The sequence below is a fragment of the Cavia porcellus genome, unplaced genomic scaffold, assembly GCF_034190915.1.
Source record: "Cavia porcellus strain 051 isolate PalLab524CR breed Dunkin Hartley unplaced genomic scaffold, mCavPor4.1 scaffold_31, whole genome shotgun sequence".
Lineage (NCBI taxonomy): Eukaryota > Metazoa > Chordata > Mammalia > Rodentia > Caviidae > Cavia > Cavia porcellus.
The window spans coordinates 11,480,563-11,495,269 of NW_026947514.1; the positions used below are offsets into that span (position 1 = coordinate 11,480,563).

The following is a 14,707-nucleotide window of genomic DNA, read 5'->3' on the forward strand; positions in this document are numbered from 1 at the left end:
CAAGGGAGGAGCATCACAATCCTAGATCTAAAATTATACTACAAAGCTACTGTGATTAAAATCAGCATGGTATCGGTAACAACAACAACAACAACAAAAAACCAGGCCTGAGGATCAGTGCAGCAAAACAAAAGATGCAGATACAAACACACAAAGGGACAAAGCACATTCACTGGAAGAAAGCCTATTTAATAAATGGTGCTGGAAAAACTGCTTTCTACATGCCAAAGACTAAAACTAGACCTGTGTCATCGCTGTGCATAAAATTAAAAATCAAAATGGATCAAAGATCTAAATATTAAAATAGAAACACTAAATCTGCTGGAAGAGTGAATAGAACTCTTGCCGACATAGGTATAAGCAGAGATTTCGTGAATAAAACCCTGATTGCATGGGAAATACTACAAAGAATCGACAAGCAGGATCTCACCCTATAAAAAGCGTTTGCATAGCAAAAGAAATTGCCAGTAGAGTGAAAAGGTAACCCACAGAATTGGAAAAAATTTTAGCCAGTTAGCCAACTTTCTTTTCTGTCTCTCTCTGGCTTGTTTGTAGTAAACACTATCAGCCTATGGATTATTTGTTTTGCTAATGTATTATTATTACCAGAGTCTAGTAAAATTTCGTTTTTCTTTTTATTACTAAGTACCTTGCTTATTTTACTTGGACACCTAAAGAATTTTCTCTTTTACTTAAAAGTTCAACAGCGTATCTCAGTGTTGGCTATACTGGACTTTCTCAGGTATATGCTAATGTTTTTGTTGAAATATATTTTTATTTCACCAAAGTTTTGTTTTTTTACCTTTCAAAAACTTCCTTCCAGGCCTGGGGATTTAGTTCAGTGGCATAAGCGCCTGCCTTGCAAGATGTGGTCGTGAGTTCGATCCCTGGTACTGATTAAAACAAACAAACAAAACCTCCTTTCTTTGCTTTTTTTCTTTTGACTTCTGTTTTATATGTGTTGTGTTTTCTTTGCTGATTATATATATTACTTTCACAAATTGTTTTTACTTTAATTTTTAATTTTTTTAATGTTAAAATGTTCCTTTTAACCTTTGCTTCTCTTGAGGCATTATCTGTTACTTATTCTGTATCCTTTCTGTTTTAGTTATTTTCCAGTTTTTTATGACCTAATTTCTACATTTTCAAAAGCATGACTCATGGTTTTTTCATATCTTGCACATTTTCTTAATTTTTTTTTTCTTGTGGAGAAGTAGTAGGTTATTGCTTTCTGTTCTTTGGGCATATCTGCCTTTCATTGTCATTAGGAGTATTAGCACGCTCCTTTCTCTCTCTCTTTCTGGAAATAAGTATATGTACATTTGGAGCATGATCCTTAAAGTTAGAAGGCGGTATGGCTCAGAATAGCTTTCTAATTTCAGGGTTCTAGAGTTCCATGTTTGTTTTTGTAATATTCAAAATAGAATATCTTACCTTTGGAATATCTTACCTGGCTCTTTTTTTTTCTTGTCTTGTCTTGTTGGACATGCTATTTTTTTTGTGATCTGTTGTTCCTGTGCTGCTCAGTTTGGATTCTCTTTCCTAGAGCTTTTTTTCCACGTAGGCCTTTGTCCTAGGAGTTTTGAGAGTTCACAAGAATGAGATTACTGCAGCCCCTTCGATTACTACCATGGACTTGTTGAATTTACCAACTACTGGAGGACGCAAAATCATTCACAGTTTTGGCTGCTGTCCATACATGCATGTATATTTTTAGTTTGTGTGGGAAATATCATCCTTCAGTTGTGGTGCACATTTTGTATATGAGAGTTTTTTGTTAAATTTTTATTTTACTGCTTGGTGTGGTGGTGCATGCGTGTAATTCCAGCACTCAGGAGGTGAAGGCAGGAAGAGTGCCATGAATTCAGACCAGCCTGGGCTACATGGCGAGTTCAAGGTCAGCCTGGACTGCATAGCAAAACCCTGTTTCAAAAAAACCAAAAACATAGTTTTTAATTTTACTATTCTCTTTGCTTTATAGTAATGGAGAATTTAGGAAATTTCAAAACCTCTGTTCACTATTACTGTCCATCTAGGTGCCTTTCCACTAGTTTTTTTTTATATTTATATTCTTCATTTTGCTCAAATTTATGGAGGTATTACAAAGTACAATGAATTACCTGTACTTTTCTTTTTTTTTTTTTTTTTGTCTTTTTCCTTTTTATCGGTACCGGGGATCGAACTCACGACTGCCTGCTTGCAAGGCAGGCACTTATGCCGCTGAGCTAAATCCCCAGCCCCAAATTACCTGTACTTAAAACATACAATATGTTAAATTTTGGTATGCATATTTACTCATAAAGCCCTTACCATGATCAGGATAATAAACTTACCTCTTACCACTCATTCCCTTTAATAACCCAGCTTTCATTCTCTTTTCCTTATCTCTACACAACTTAGCTTGCATTTCTGTACTTTTATATAAAGCATACAGTACTATGTATTCTTTTTAGTATGCATTTAATATTCAGGATAATTATTTTGAAATTTATCCACGTTTTTATGTGCATCATCCCTTTTCATTGCTAGTAGTATTTCATTGTATGGCTATATCACAATTGGATTAACTATACATTTGGTAATAAACATTTAAGTTGTTTCTAGTTTTTGTCTATTACAAATAAAGCTGCTGTGTGGTGATATAGTTCTATTTCCTTTGGGTAAATGTCTAATAATACCCTACCTGTCTGGATTGTTTTATAGGTATATGTGTAACCTTTTAAGAAATTATGAAACTTTTGAATTGATTACATTATTTTATTCCATCAGTAATTTGTAAGAATTTCAGTTCCTCCTTATCCCTGTCACATTTGGTATGCTCATCCTTTATAATTTTTAGTCATTCAAGCTGACATACAATGGTATGTCATTTTGACAGTAATTTGCATGTATCTAATGATTTATTTTGTTGAGCATTTTTTACCTATTTGTCATTTTTATGCGTGTGTGTGTGTGTAGTACTGAGAATTAAACTTATGAAGCACTGAGATACATTCCATACTCGTACTTTTATTTAGAGACAGTGTCTTCAATGAGGTGCCCAGGACAGCCTTGAACTTGCAATCCTCAAACTCAGCATCTTGAGTAGCTAAGATTAAGGGTGTGTACCACCATACCCAGGCCACTTTGTATTAGATATTCTTATTATTGAATTAAACAGTTCCTTATAATTCTAGATGCAAAATGTTTGTTTGACATATATTTTGTGAACATTTTATTCCAGTCTCTGATTTGCTTTTTCATTTTTGTAACATTGTCTTTGTAAAGCAAATATTACAGAAACAAATGTAAATGAACATTTGTATTTTGACAATATTAAAAAGACAATTCAATGAGAAAATGATAGTCTTCTCACAAGTGGTAGTAGAACTACACAGTCATAAATAGAATCCTCACTAACCTGAAAAATATACAAAAATTAAGTAAAAGTGAATTACAGGCTTGAATATAAGAGCCAAACTATAAAACTTCTAAAGGAATACTCAGCAAGAAATCTTAATGACTTTGAGATCTAGATAGACTTCCTAAATAAGATACAAAAAGCTTGAGGTGTAAAAGAAAAATATTGACCAGTCGAACCTCTTAACAATTAAAAATGTTTGCTTGTTTTTATAAAGATTCTGGTGAGATTTAGACTGGTCTTACGTTGAAGCTATCCTTCAGTTTGGAAATTTGGTTTTTTTTTTTTTTTTTGATACCAGGAATCGAGCTCACGCCTGCATGCTTGCAAGGCACGCACTTATGCCGCTGAGCTAAACCTCCAACCCCTGGAAATTTGGATCTTAACAGTATTGAGTCTTTAATCCTTGAGTTCCTAAAAGCTTTCCATATATTTAGGAGTTTTCGGTTTCAGAGTGCTCTGTAATTTTTTGCCTATAGATCATGCATAGCTTTCCAATTTTTCCCAGTGTATTTCATATTGTCAATATAAATTGGATTACTTTCTAAATTATAATCATGATTTTCCTATTATAAGAAATATAATTGACTTTTTTATATTGGTTTTTTTATTCTGCCATACTGCTAGAGTCACAAGTCTTATTAGCTATTTTGTAGATTACTGAAGATTTTTGCTGTAGACAACCATATTATTGTGAATAAAAAAAGTTTAACTTCTTCCCTTCTAGTATGTGGGTCTTTATTTCTTTTCCTTGTCTTACTGCATTGGCTCAGACCTTGAACATAATATAGAATAGAAGTGGGGGAGGTGAATATCCTTTCTTATGGGGGGCGGTGCATACATTCTTTTACTACTGAGTTGGATGTTAGCTGTAGATTTTTAATAGATGCCCTTTGTCTTGGTTACTTTCCTTATCTCTGAAACACAATTCCCAGAACCCACAATTTAAAGGAAGAGAGATTTATTTTGACTAACATTTTCAGTTCTTGGTAATTTAGCTCCAAGGTAGGAAGAGCATGACAGATGGGTCTAGGAGAAGGAAGCTGTTCACCTCTTAGTAGTCAGGAAGCAGGAAGCAGAGAGCACAGGAAGGAGACCCTGGGAGACATTTTAGGTTTAAATAGTAACAATCTTTATCTATTATAGGTGTTTGCTCTATTTCTGTTTCTTGTTTGCTGTTTTAAATTATAAGTAAATATTGAATTTATCAGACTTACATATTTAGTCATAATCACATCTTTGAAAACTGTGTTTTGAAATCAACTTTGGATGACTTTTAAAAAACTATTCATTTTGAAATAATTATGTATTACGTATAGCTGTAAGAAATAATACAGAGATATTGATACATCCTTTAGCTAATTTCCCCCTACAGTAACATCTCAAAAAACAGTATAACAATCACAGCCAGGATTCTGACTTTGATACAGCCAACTTTATAAGATTTTTATCACCACAGGATCTCTGATGTTACATTTTTAGAGTCATACCTATTTCCTTCCTGACGTATAACCCTTCTTAACCTCTTGAAACCAGTAATTTATTCTATATTTGTATGATTTTTCCAAGAGCATTGTAAAAGAGATCACCCTTTATGTAGCCAATATGTAATCTTTTGTCATTGACTTTTTTACTCAGTATAATTTTTTGTGATACATTAAAATATTACATATATATGTATATATTTCAATGCATATATGTCTATATATCTATGGTTTTTGTTACCTAATAGTGGTCCATCATATAGATATACTACAGTTTGTTTACTGATTTATTCATTTAAGAACATATGGTTGGTTTTTTGTTGTTGTTTTATTTGAATAAAGATGCTGTAAGTACTGATTCACAGATTTTTATATGAACATAGTGTTCATTTCTTTTTTTTTTCTTTTTTGGTACCAGGGATCAAACTCATAACCTCAGACTTGCCAAGTAGGCACTTATGCCACTGAGCTAAATCCCTGGCCCAATAGTTTTCATTTCTTTGGGTCAAATATCCAAGAGTGCAGTTGCTGGGTTATGTGGTATTGCATGTTTAGTTATTTAAGAAACTGCCCAACTGTTTTCCATAGTGGCTGAAGCACGTTAAATCTTACCAGCAGTGAAATGAGTGATCTGGTTTCTTTTTTTTTTTTTTTTGGTGGCATTGTCCTTTTTATTTTAGTCATTCTGGTGACTGTGCAGTGTGGTTCATTGTAGTCTTACTTTTTCCACAATGGTTAGTTGTACTGAACTTTTTTTTTTTTTTTTTTACTGTGCTTATTTGTAGTTAGTATATCATCTTCAGTAAAATAGTTTCTTATATCTTTTTTCCCATTTCTAATTGATCATGTTTTTTACTGCTGATGTTTTAGTGTTCTTTGTATGTAGTATAGATTCTAATCATCTGTCCAGTATGATGTTTTCTTCTGGTCAGTGGCTTGTCTTATCATCTTTACACAGCATTTGTCAGGTGAAAAGGTTTTAAATTTTGATAAATTTATCAATTTCTCCTTTATAAATCATTGTGAAAGCGTAAAACTCTTGACTTAGTCCTAGATGATTTTTCTCCTGTGTTTCTTTTAAAAGTTTTATTATGCTTTGCATTCAGACTTTCTTATGTTTATGTTGTCCATTATAATTCATTGAGTTAGTATAAAGCTTAGGTCAAGGTTTACCCTTTTCTTCTCTGTTTTTTCTTTCTTTTCCGTCTGTGGATCTCTAGTTGCTCCAGCACCACCTGTGGAAGCTGTCTTCCCACCACTGAACTGCTGTCCGTTGGTTTATTTCTCTGTTCCTCCACCAGTGCTGCAGTCATGGTAGCCATAGCCGAATGTAATGTCTTAAGTTAGGTGAACAGATTCCTCTTATTTCATTTTTCTTTTTCAAAATTGTTTTAATTATTCTTCTTTTGCCTTTGCGTATAAATTTTAGAAAAAATATTATCCATGTTTCCCCAAAATCTTGTTAGATTTTGATAAGAATTGTGTTAAACCCGTATATTGCTTTGAGGAGAATTGGCATATTTATTATTCTGAATTTCCCAATCCACAAGTAGAGCATGTCTCTGTGTTTAGATAGCTCTTGACTTTCTCTTGTAATTTTCAGTACACAAGTACACATTTTGTTGGTGTATTTTCTGATTGATTATAAGTGGTAGTTGACTTTGTAATTCCTGTTACCTATATTGAATTCTATTAAAATGTTTTTCGCCATTGATATGATGGTGCGTTTTTCTAATTGTTCCTTTTATATCTTACTGTATTTTATTTGATAATATTTTGTTAAGGATTTTTCTATTTATACTCACGAATGTTGCTCTGTATTTTTGTTGATGTTTTGCTTTGTTTTGGTTTTGGGGTAATATGATGTATTTGCCTCATCAAACGATTGAGGGGTAGTCTGTCTACTTGTATTTGCTGAAGGGATTGTGTGGGATAGTGTTAATTGTTCATTTAATATTTGATTAAATTTTCCAGGGAAGCCATCTGGACCTAGTAATTTCTTTATGAAATAAAAAAATGTGATTTTAATTTTCCTAATAATTGTACGACTGTTCGGATTACTTATTTTGTACTGAGTGAGATGCGGCAGTTTGTGTTTTTTTGAGAACTGGCTTGTTATATCTAAATCATCAAATGTGTGTAGAATTATTTTTAGCATTTACTTATTATTCTCTTGATGTCTACTGTGTCTGTACTGTTGTTTTGTTTCAGTTCAGATACTGGTACTGTAGTTTGTGCCCTACAATTTTATTGATAGAAGTTAGTTTTATTGATCTTTAAAAATAACCAAGTCTTTGTTTCATTTATTTTCTCTATTATTACTATTATTAATTATATAGCATCTATGTCTATTTCTGGCCATTTTTTCTTCAAAGATTTACTTAATCTGCTACTAATATAGCCACTTCTGCTTTCTTGTGGTTCACATTTCCAAGATATATCATTTTCCTTTCTTTCCTTTCAACTATGTGATTTTGTTCCATTTGAAATGAGCTCTGTATAAGCTGCATTTAGTTGTTATGGTTTTTAATCCAATTTGAAAAACCTTGCCTTCTAATTGATGTGTTTAGTCCATTTGTATTGAATATAATTGTTGACATTTTGCAACTAACATCTGCCATTTTATTTTGTATTTCCTATTTATCTTCTTTGTTTTGTTTCTGTTGTCTTCTTGCCTTCCTTGGAAATATTTTGCCTTCAGATCTGTGAGGTATTAGAGCTAATAATCCGTTTTTCCTCATCGTAAGTTAGTGAATGGAATGCACTGAATATTCAGTATTAGCTGTTTCTAACATGTTTATCCAGCTGTTCATCCATGCTTTCAAGAGATACTTACTGAACACTGTCATATTAAACATTAGTTTTTCCAGTCCTCTCCCTTTATTTTTTTACTAGTTTGCTTTCTGTGGCTATTGTGACAAATGATCACAATTGGGTGGCCTGAAACAACATAATGTACTTCTCAACATTTGCAGTTCTCCCTCCTGGAGAGCATTAGCACCCCCAGACCTGGCTGCACCCCACCATCTGGTGGTTCTAATCCAACTTCCTTCTCTGTTCTGTATTTTCGATGTGAGTTGTGGATTTAGTGCAGACTCAGATAAGTCAGGGTGATTTCTCCCTCTTATGACCCTTTGTAAAATTAAGAAAATCCTCACAGATTCAAGGATTAGAGTTTAGACATAGTTTTTAGGGAACCCTCATTTGATCCAATATGCATAGTATTTTTAAATGCACTTTTGATTTCCATTTTTTGATTCTCTCCCCATCTTGATATTTTCTATTTGATGTTTGACATTTTTGTCTTTTCCTTCTCAACTTTGTGTATTAAAGGATTTACTAAGAAATATCCTTTGTCTGTCAAAGGAGTCACTTAGAAAATAGAGAAAACAGTTAAAAATCATAGTGTCATTTATTTTACAGCCTATCTTACTACATCAGGATAAAAGGATTTTTATAGCAGAATAGCTTCCTTTAGAATCACATTATGCTTTTTATGAACAGAACTGATAAAATGCTGAAGTAAAAACAAGTTACTTTAAAAGCTTAAAAATGTATTAAAGTCTAAAATATGTGTAACTAAAAGTTCCATTTGAAGAGAAGTAAGAAGAATTCAATTAAATAAACAAATGTTATGGCATTAGCCATTAATATTTAAGTTGCTATGCATTAAGAGTAGATGAATTTCCCTTGAGGTCATTTACTAGCATATTTTTATACATTTCAAGTACTTGTAGAGCATCTATCACTTAAATACTTTAAAAGCAAAGTATTAGGCTGGGAATGTGGCTCAGTGGTAGATTGTGTGGCTGATGGAGTGCTTCACAGCAGACTTGAAAGCCTTGGATTCTATCCCCAGTGCTGAATTTTGAAAACGCAAAAGTTTCTTTTGTAGTTCATGGAAATGAGCTTCAGAAAAATTGAAATACTTTTCAGGGTACTTAGTGTACTGGAGTGTCAGAGATTGTTATGGTAAAACCTTAAAGAATGTTGTGTCAAAAAGGTATTGCATAAGCTAACTTTTGAGTATGGTGTGTATGTGTCTTTTAAGATGTTTCTGGCAACTCAAGGAGCCAGTTTATTAAAACTAGTAATTCACTGTGCTCAAAGAAAGTTGTGTGCTTTGCTGTATTACTATCCCTGTTGTTGCTATGATTATGTTAGCATAATTTTTTACCATATATATATTTTATAAAGAACAACAGATTGACAAGTCACAGAAAAATGATGTAGCATTGAGATAAGTACCTAATAATAGTTTTAACACTTCAAAACATGTTTAGAGAGAATCTTATTTTAGCACAACTGTTGTATTTTCATGTATCTGTTGTGATATACTTGATGAAGTTTTCTTCCAGGTTTTGTTTTTATATGTCAATGATTTGTTGATGTGTTTAAAATTCTAACTCAATCCATTCTTTTTATGATTGTAAGCAAGCAACTGAGCTTGTAAATGCAAATTTAAAATTTGTGTTTTCTTTGTAAGTGCTGGTCAAGATATCCAAGGAACAAGTGTGATTGCAAATCTTCCATTTTTGATGCGACAGAATCCTACTGAGACACTTCGGAGAGTTTTGCCAAAAGTCAGAGTAAGTTGGTATGAAATAAGATTTAAATTTTTCATTTTTGCCCAGTAGCATGTTTTAATTCTTAAAAGAAAATTTTGGAGTTTTGATGCCAAAGCTGATGTTGTGTCCAATGTTTGAGTGGGGAAAATACTACTGTATACTGTAAAGATTGCTTCAGTAAGTTTTTCAGTAGAAACGTTTTAAACTTAGTTCTTTAATAACTCAAAATCTTAATTATTATAAAATCACAGCTATCTTGATGAATAAAATATAAATTAATATGCTAATGTATTTTTCTACAACATTGACAATACAATTTAACAGATATTCCTAATAAAGGTCCTTTGTTGACTTGCAAAGAATTTTGACATAAAGATTATACTACAGCTGTTATAACTTTGTTTTTATATTTGTTTTATTTGTTCTTAGTTCCTTCAGAATTAGTTTTCCTGCTATGAACATAGGTGTTTTGTCTGTTACTTCTTTTGACTGGTTAATATTATTAACATTGTCATGAATTAATCACTCATGTTTATTACTTATTGGCACCTATATGAAAGTCGCTTCTTCATAAGAATTTGAATAAGCAAAACCAACAGTAGTCTGTGTCCCCCAGGAGCTTACCTACTAATGGGGTCAGATGATGCACATACTAATGGATATAAAGTTTACTGTAATGGGTTTTCTATACTTCATGTTAGCTTATCACCATTTTCTTAAATTTTTATTAATGTATATATGCTTAAAACACTGTAGCTATCTGTATGTCCTTGAGTTTTATTTTAGGCATATATAGCATATTTCTCGTTATTGCCATTTAGGTCAGGATTACATTGTTTTTGCAGGATGCCTACATTTCTATGCAGGCAGTAAGACATTTTTTAATGGTTGCAATGTGAATTGAGATGATGCTGATTTTGGCATTATATGTGACCTACAAGTAAAATAAGCTTTTTCATGTCTATTTTTCCCAGAATTATGCAATAATTTCAAAGAAATCAAGCTACACTGACCAGGTTTATTTTCACATTCAGTTTCAGTACTGTTAGCTGATCTAAATTTACTAATATGACACTTAGAAGTGCCAGTTAAATAATAGGAGAAAGGAACAGGTGTTTCAGGTCTCTTGGCTACAGAGTTAATGTCACTAAATGAGTAAGATTTAAAGTCCAAAATATTGAACATTCTGCATGGTGTTGAATTGCCTAATTCTGATCTGGAGAAAGCATAGTAAATGTCTAGAGTTGCATAAAGCAGGAATAAAAGATGAAAAGTGGAAAGCAGTAATCTTTAGAAGTCTCTAAGTTATTTTGCCAAAAATTTTTGTGCTAATGAATTCATAATAAGGGTAGTTAACTAACATCTGTCTAGAAATCTTAATTGTATGAGAATGTATAAAGGATATGTGAACTTGCATACATTTAGGAGGGCCTGGTTTCAATTCACAACACCAAAGAAAGCAAGGAAAAAAATGTATCCTCACATATACAACGTATTTATACACAGTATTAAATGCATGTTTTGAAACTATAGGTATATTTGTGTTGTAGAAGATACGATTTTAATAAGCTTTTAAAGTAACTAAAATTGAAGCTGGGGATTTAGCTCAGTGGCTCAAGCGCTTGCCTGGTAAATGTGAGGTTGAGAGTCAATCCCTGGAACCAAAACAATAAAAAGATAATTAAAGTTGATCTATAAAACAGAAGACTGACTAGATGGGAACAAGCAAAGTATATTCTAATCAATCTGTACTCAGAAAACATTTATTTATTGCTAAACTTTCCTTTATTTCAATAAGCCACCATTTAATTAGAACTGTTATTTATCTTGTCCTGCACTAAGTTTGAAAGAGTTACTCAAAATGTGGAAGAGTATCAGATTAAGTTCTATGTCAAGAGGGCCTATGAAAAATGCTGAAGAATAAAGAAAATGAGAAGGGCTTTCTGGGGCAACTAACAATAATGCTTTTATACAAAATTTAATGTTTATGTGGATAGTCAGGTGTTTGGTCAGCCTACATTTATCATGTTAAAATAATTTAAAAAATAACTGCATTCAGAGATTGTCTTGATGCTCTTCACATCTGTCTTGCTTATGTCCATTGCTAAAGCCAAGGCAAAATCTCATCTCTCCTTGTTCATCTTTTCATGACCAAATTTCTTAGTTAATTGTATGGGAAAGCAAACTTGTATCCCAAAATGAGCATATAGTAAGAATGGCATGCTACTTCATTACTTCTCCAGTAGTACTGTTTTAACCACTGGAGAAACAGAAATAAACAAAACAGACAAGAAACTTGACCTCAGGAGGTGGCAGTTCAGAGGGCAAAACAAAGAAGTAAACCAAAAATAAAAAATAAAATGAAAAGGGTGTAGCTGTTATTATGATAAAGATTCTAAGAGACTCAGGGATAAAACAGGAAAATAACAGGGAGAACTGGTGTGACGGGGAGACCAAGAAAAGCTTCTTTGGTTTTTTGCTTGTTTTGCTTTTTTCTTTTCTTGAGAGAGAGAGAGAGAGTCTTGCTATGTAGTACAGGCTGACCCTGAACTCACAAAAAACCCTGCTGCCTCAGCCAGTTGCTTTGCTCTCATTGCTGAGACAAAGTTCCTGATGCTCAAAAATTAAGGAAGAAAAAGTTTATTTAGCTCACAGTTTGTGGAGGTTTCACTACATACTCAGCTGACTCCAACGCAGAGTAGCAGAGGGCAACAATTCGTAGTGGCGGGAAACAGCAAAAGCAACAAAAGCAAAAAGGGAAAAGTGTGCAAGAGGACTCTTTCTGCCCCTTACATTGTATGTAGACTCCCCGCACTAGGGTGGGTGTAGCAGTTATACCCATAATCCCAGCATTGGACCATGAATCAGTCACAGGCTCTAAAAGTCCACTCCCATGACTGCATGAGGCTTTAGGGGAACATCTATACGCAAACCAAATAGGCATATATAAAATAACTAGCAGATCTTGTCAAATATTTTATACATTTTTGTCTCTGAATCCCAATAGCTACTCTATAATGGATATTTGATAGAGGAAGAAATGACTTAAATATTATTTCCCCAAAGTCACAAAGCAGGCATGTGGTATAATTAGGTATAATAGTCAGGAAGCCTGACTCTTAAGTACTCCCTCTTAACTAGTATTCAGCCCTCACTAGCTGATTTTGACTATAACAGATCCCTAAAGTATAATTTCACTTCTCAGATCTTAAGTCATTTCTCATCTGGTTACTGTAACAGCCTTCCACTGGACCTGCTGCTTCTACTTAGCCTGTTAGATCCCACTCATTCAAGAGATCTTTTAAAAGCATCAATATTATCTTAGGTTTTGTATGAAAATTACTGAAGTGATGTTAAGCTCTAATCCATACAAATTATATTACTTTATCTGGAAGAAAGAGTCACTTTTAACTACAGTTAAATTAAAGATTTTGAGATAGTGATAGCCTAGAATATGTGGGTGGGGCCTAAATGCCACGACATTTGTCCTTAAGGAGAAAGGAGAAGAAGATTTCACACATACACAAAGAAGGCAGTGCTGGACACTGGAGTGATGTGAACAGAAACCAAGGAACAACAGCAACTACTAGAAGCTAGAAGGGACAAGGGAACAGTTTTATCTTGGAGCCTTTAGAGGAAACATGATCTTGCTAATACTTTGATTTTGGCTGAGTCATACTGATTTAAACTGCTCCCTTCCAGAACTGTGAGAGATTAAGTTTTTGTTGTTTTAAGCCCCACTCAGTTTGTGTTAATATGTTACAGCAGCAGTAGGTAAACTATTAAAAGTAACTTTCTGTGGCATTTAAATTTAATTGTCATCTTGATTGGCTTGAGAGCTGCCCATGGGTTAATAAAGTGTGCTTCTGTGTGTTTGGGTGGGTCAGGAGACACCTGTGTCCCTGGCCCCTTCCTCTCTGGCACTGTTTCCATTCTTTGCTTCCTGGCTGCCATGAATTAAGCATCTTTTCTCTACCATGCCCTTCTGCTCTATTTCTGCCTTGAAGCCAGCTAACCATGGAATTAGATCCCTGAAACCATGAGTCAAATTAAAACTTCTTTGTAGGTTTTAGGTGTTGTACTATGTTGCAGGGATGCTGATTAATACAGAAAACTGGCACCCGAGAAGCAGGATCATTGTTATTGACTAGGCCTGACCATGTAAATCAGATGCCTTTAGAACTGGTGTACAGGAGGAATTTGGATAGAGAAGACCTAAAATGTCACAAGCAGATATTGATGGGTGATTTTGGTCACAGCTCAAATTAGATCTAATAAGAGTGTAGATAGTAAAAGCCAGGCTCATAAGGCTTCAGATAGGGACTCTGTTGCAAAATGGACTAGATGATGTACATGTCACATGCTAGCAAAACAAAACAACAGAAACAAAGAACCTTGTATGTTCTGAGACTTTGCAGCATGTTCAGTTTAAAGGCCATGGACTAATTATTCTGGTAGAGGAAATTTCAAGGCAGCTCAAAGTTCAGACTGTGTCTCGGATACTGTTGGCTATTTTTATCCAGATCTACAGTGAGAATTAGTGGACAAAAAGGAAAGCAGAACATTTTGAAAAGCTTAAATTTGGCTCAAAAAGGAACCATGTATATGTAAATTTGGGGCCAAAGGAGTTGTAGTTGCTGAAGAGATTAATACCATTATAAAGAAACTAAGCACTTTGTACTGTGAGAAGAAGAAACATGCCTTAAGGGCACCTCAGAAATCAGTAAGACCACCTATAACAGGCTCAAGACTCAAGGTTGCAAAAGTGTAAACCTTTCACTTGACAAGAGAGTCCTTGGGTCCCCTGCTTAAGACGAGATACCTGGGGAATTAGAGTTAGTGTCCTGGCTCTATTTTGCCCTGTTGCCATGCCCTTTTTGCCTGAGAGCAGCTGACCATGGATTGAATGCTCTGAAATCATGACCAAGTTATACCTCTCTTCCTTTAAGTTGTGGGTGTGAGGTACTATGTCCCAGCAATGAGAAAGCTGCTTAGTACACTTCCCATTTCAGATAGAATAAATCTTACCATGTTCTTTCTGACCTTGGTACCTTCCAGACTTTTCTCTTCATTCCACAAGAGCAGAGTCATTGTCAGTCCTACCTATCATTGGTTCCCCAGAACTTGGAATAGTGCCTGGCAAATAATAGGCACTCAAAAATAATCATAAAGCAACTGTTCATTGGACTCACTATTGTTGGGTAACAGGTAATGTGTGTGCCCATTCACTGCTGGCTTTCCTGGGTGAGGAGTAA

General features: G+C 34.0%; 1 protein-coding gene across 6 annotated transcripts in view; it reads left to right on the forward strand.

Annotated features, from left to right (window-relative positions):
- Positions 1-14,707, forward strand: part of Ppp4r4 (protein phosphatase 4 regulatory subunit 4) — a 101,636-nt gene that overhangs the window by 22,975 nt on the left and 63,954 nt on the right. For 4 of the 6 annotated variants that reach the window (XM_063241437.1, XM_063241436.1, XM_063241435.1 and 1 more), the window contains exon 3: positions 9,371-9,473. The exons of 1 other annotated variant lie outside the window; for it this stretch is intronic. In XM_063241437.1, the coding sequence (XP_063097507.1) occupies positions 9,371-9,473 (103 nt within the window). Of the gene's footprint in view, positions 1-9,368; positions 9,482-14,707 lie in introns of those variants that run through there. One more of the 6 variants, XM_023561880.2, reaches the window with a different exon arrangement.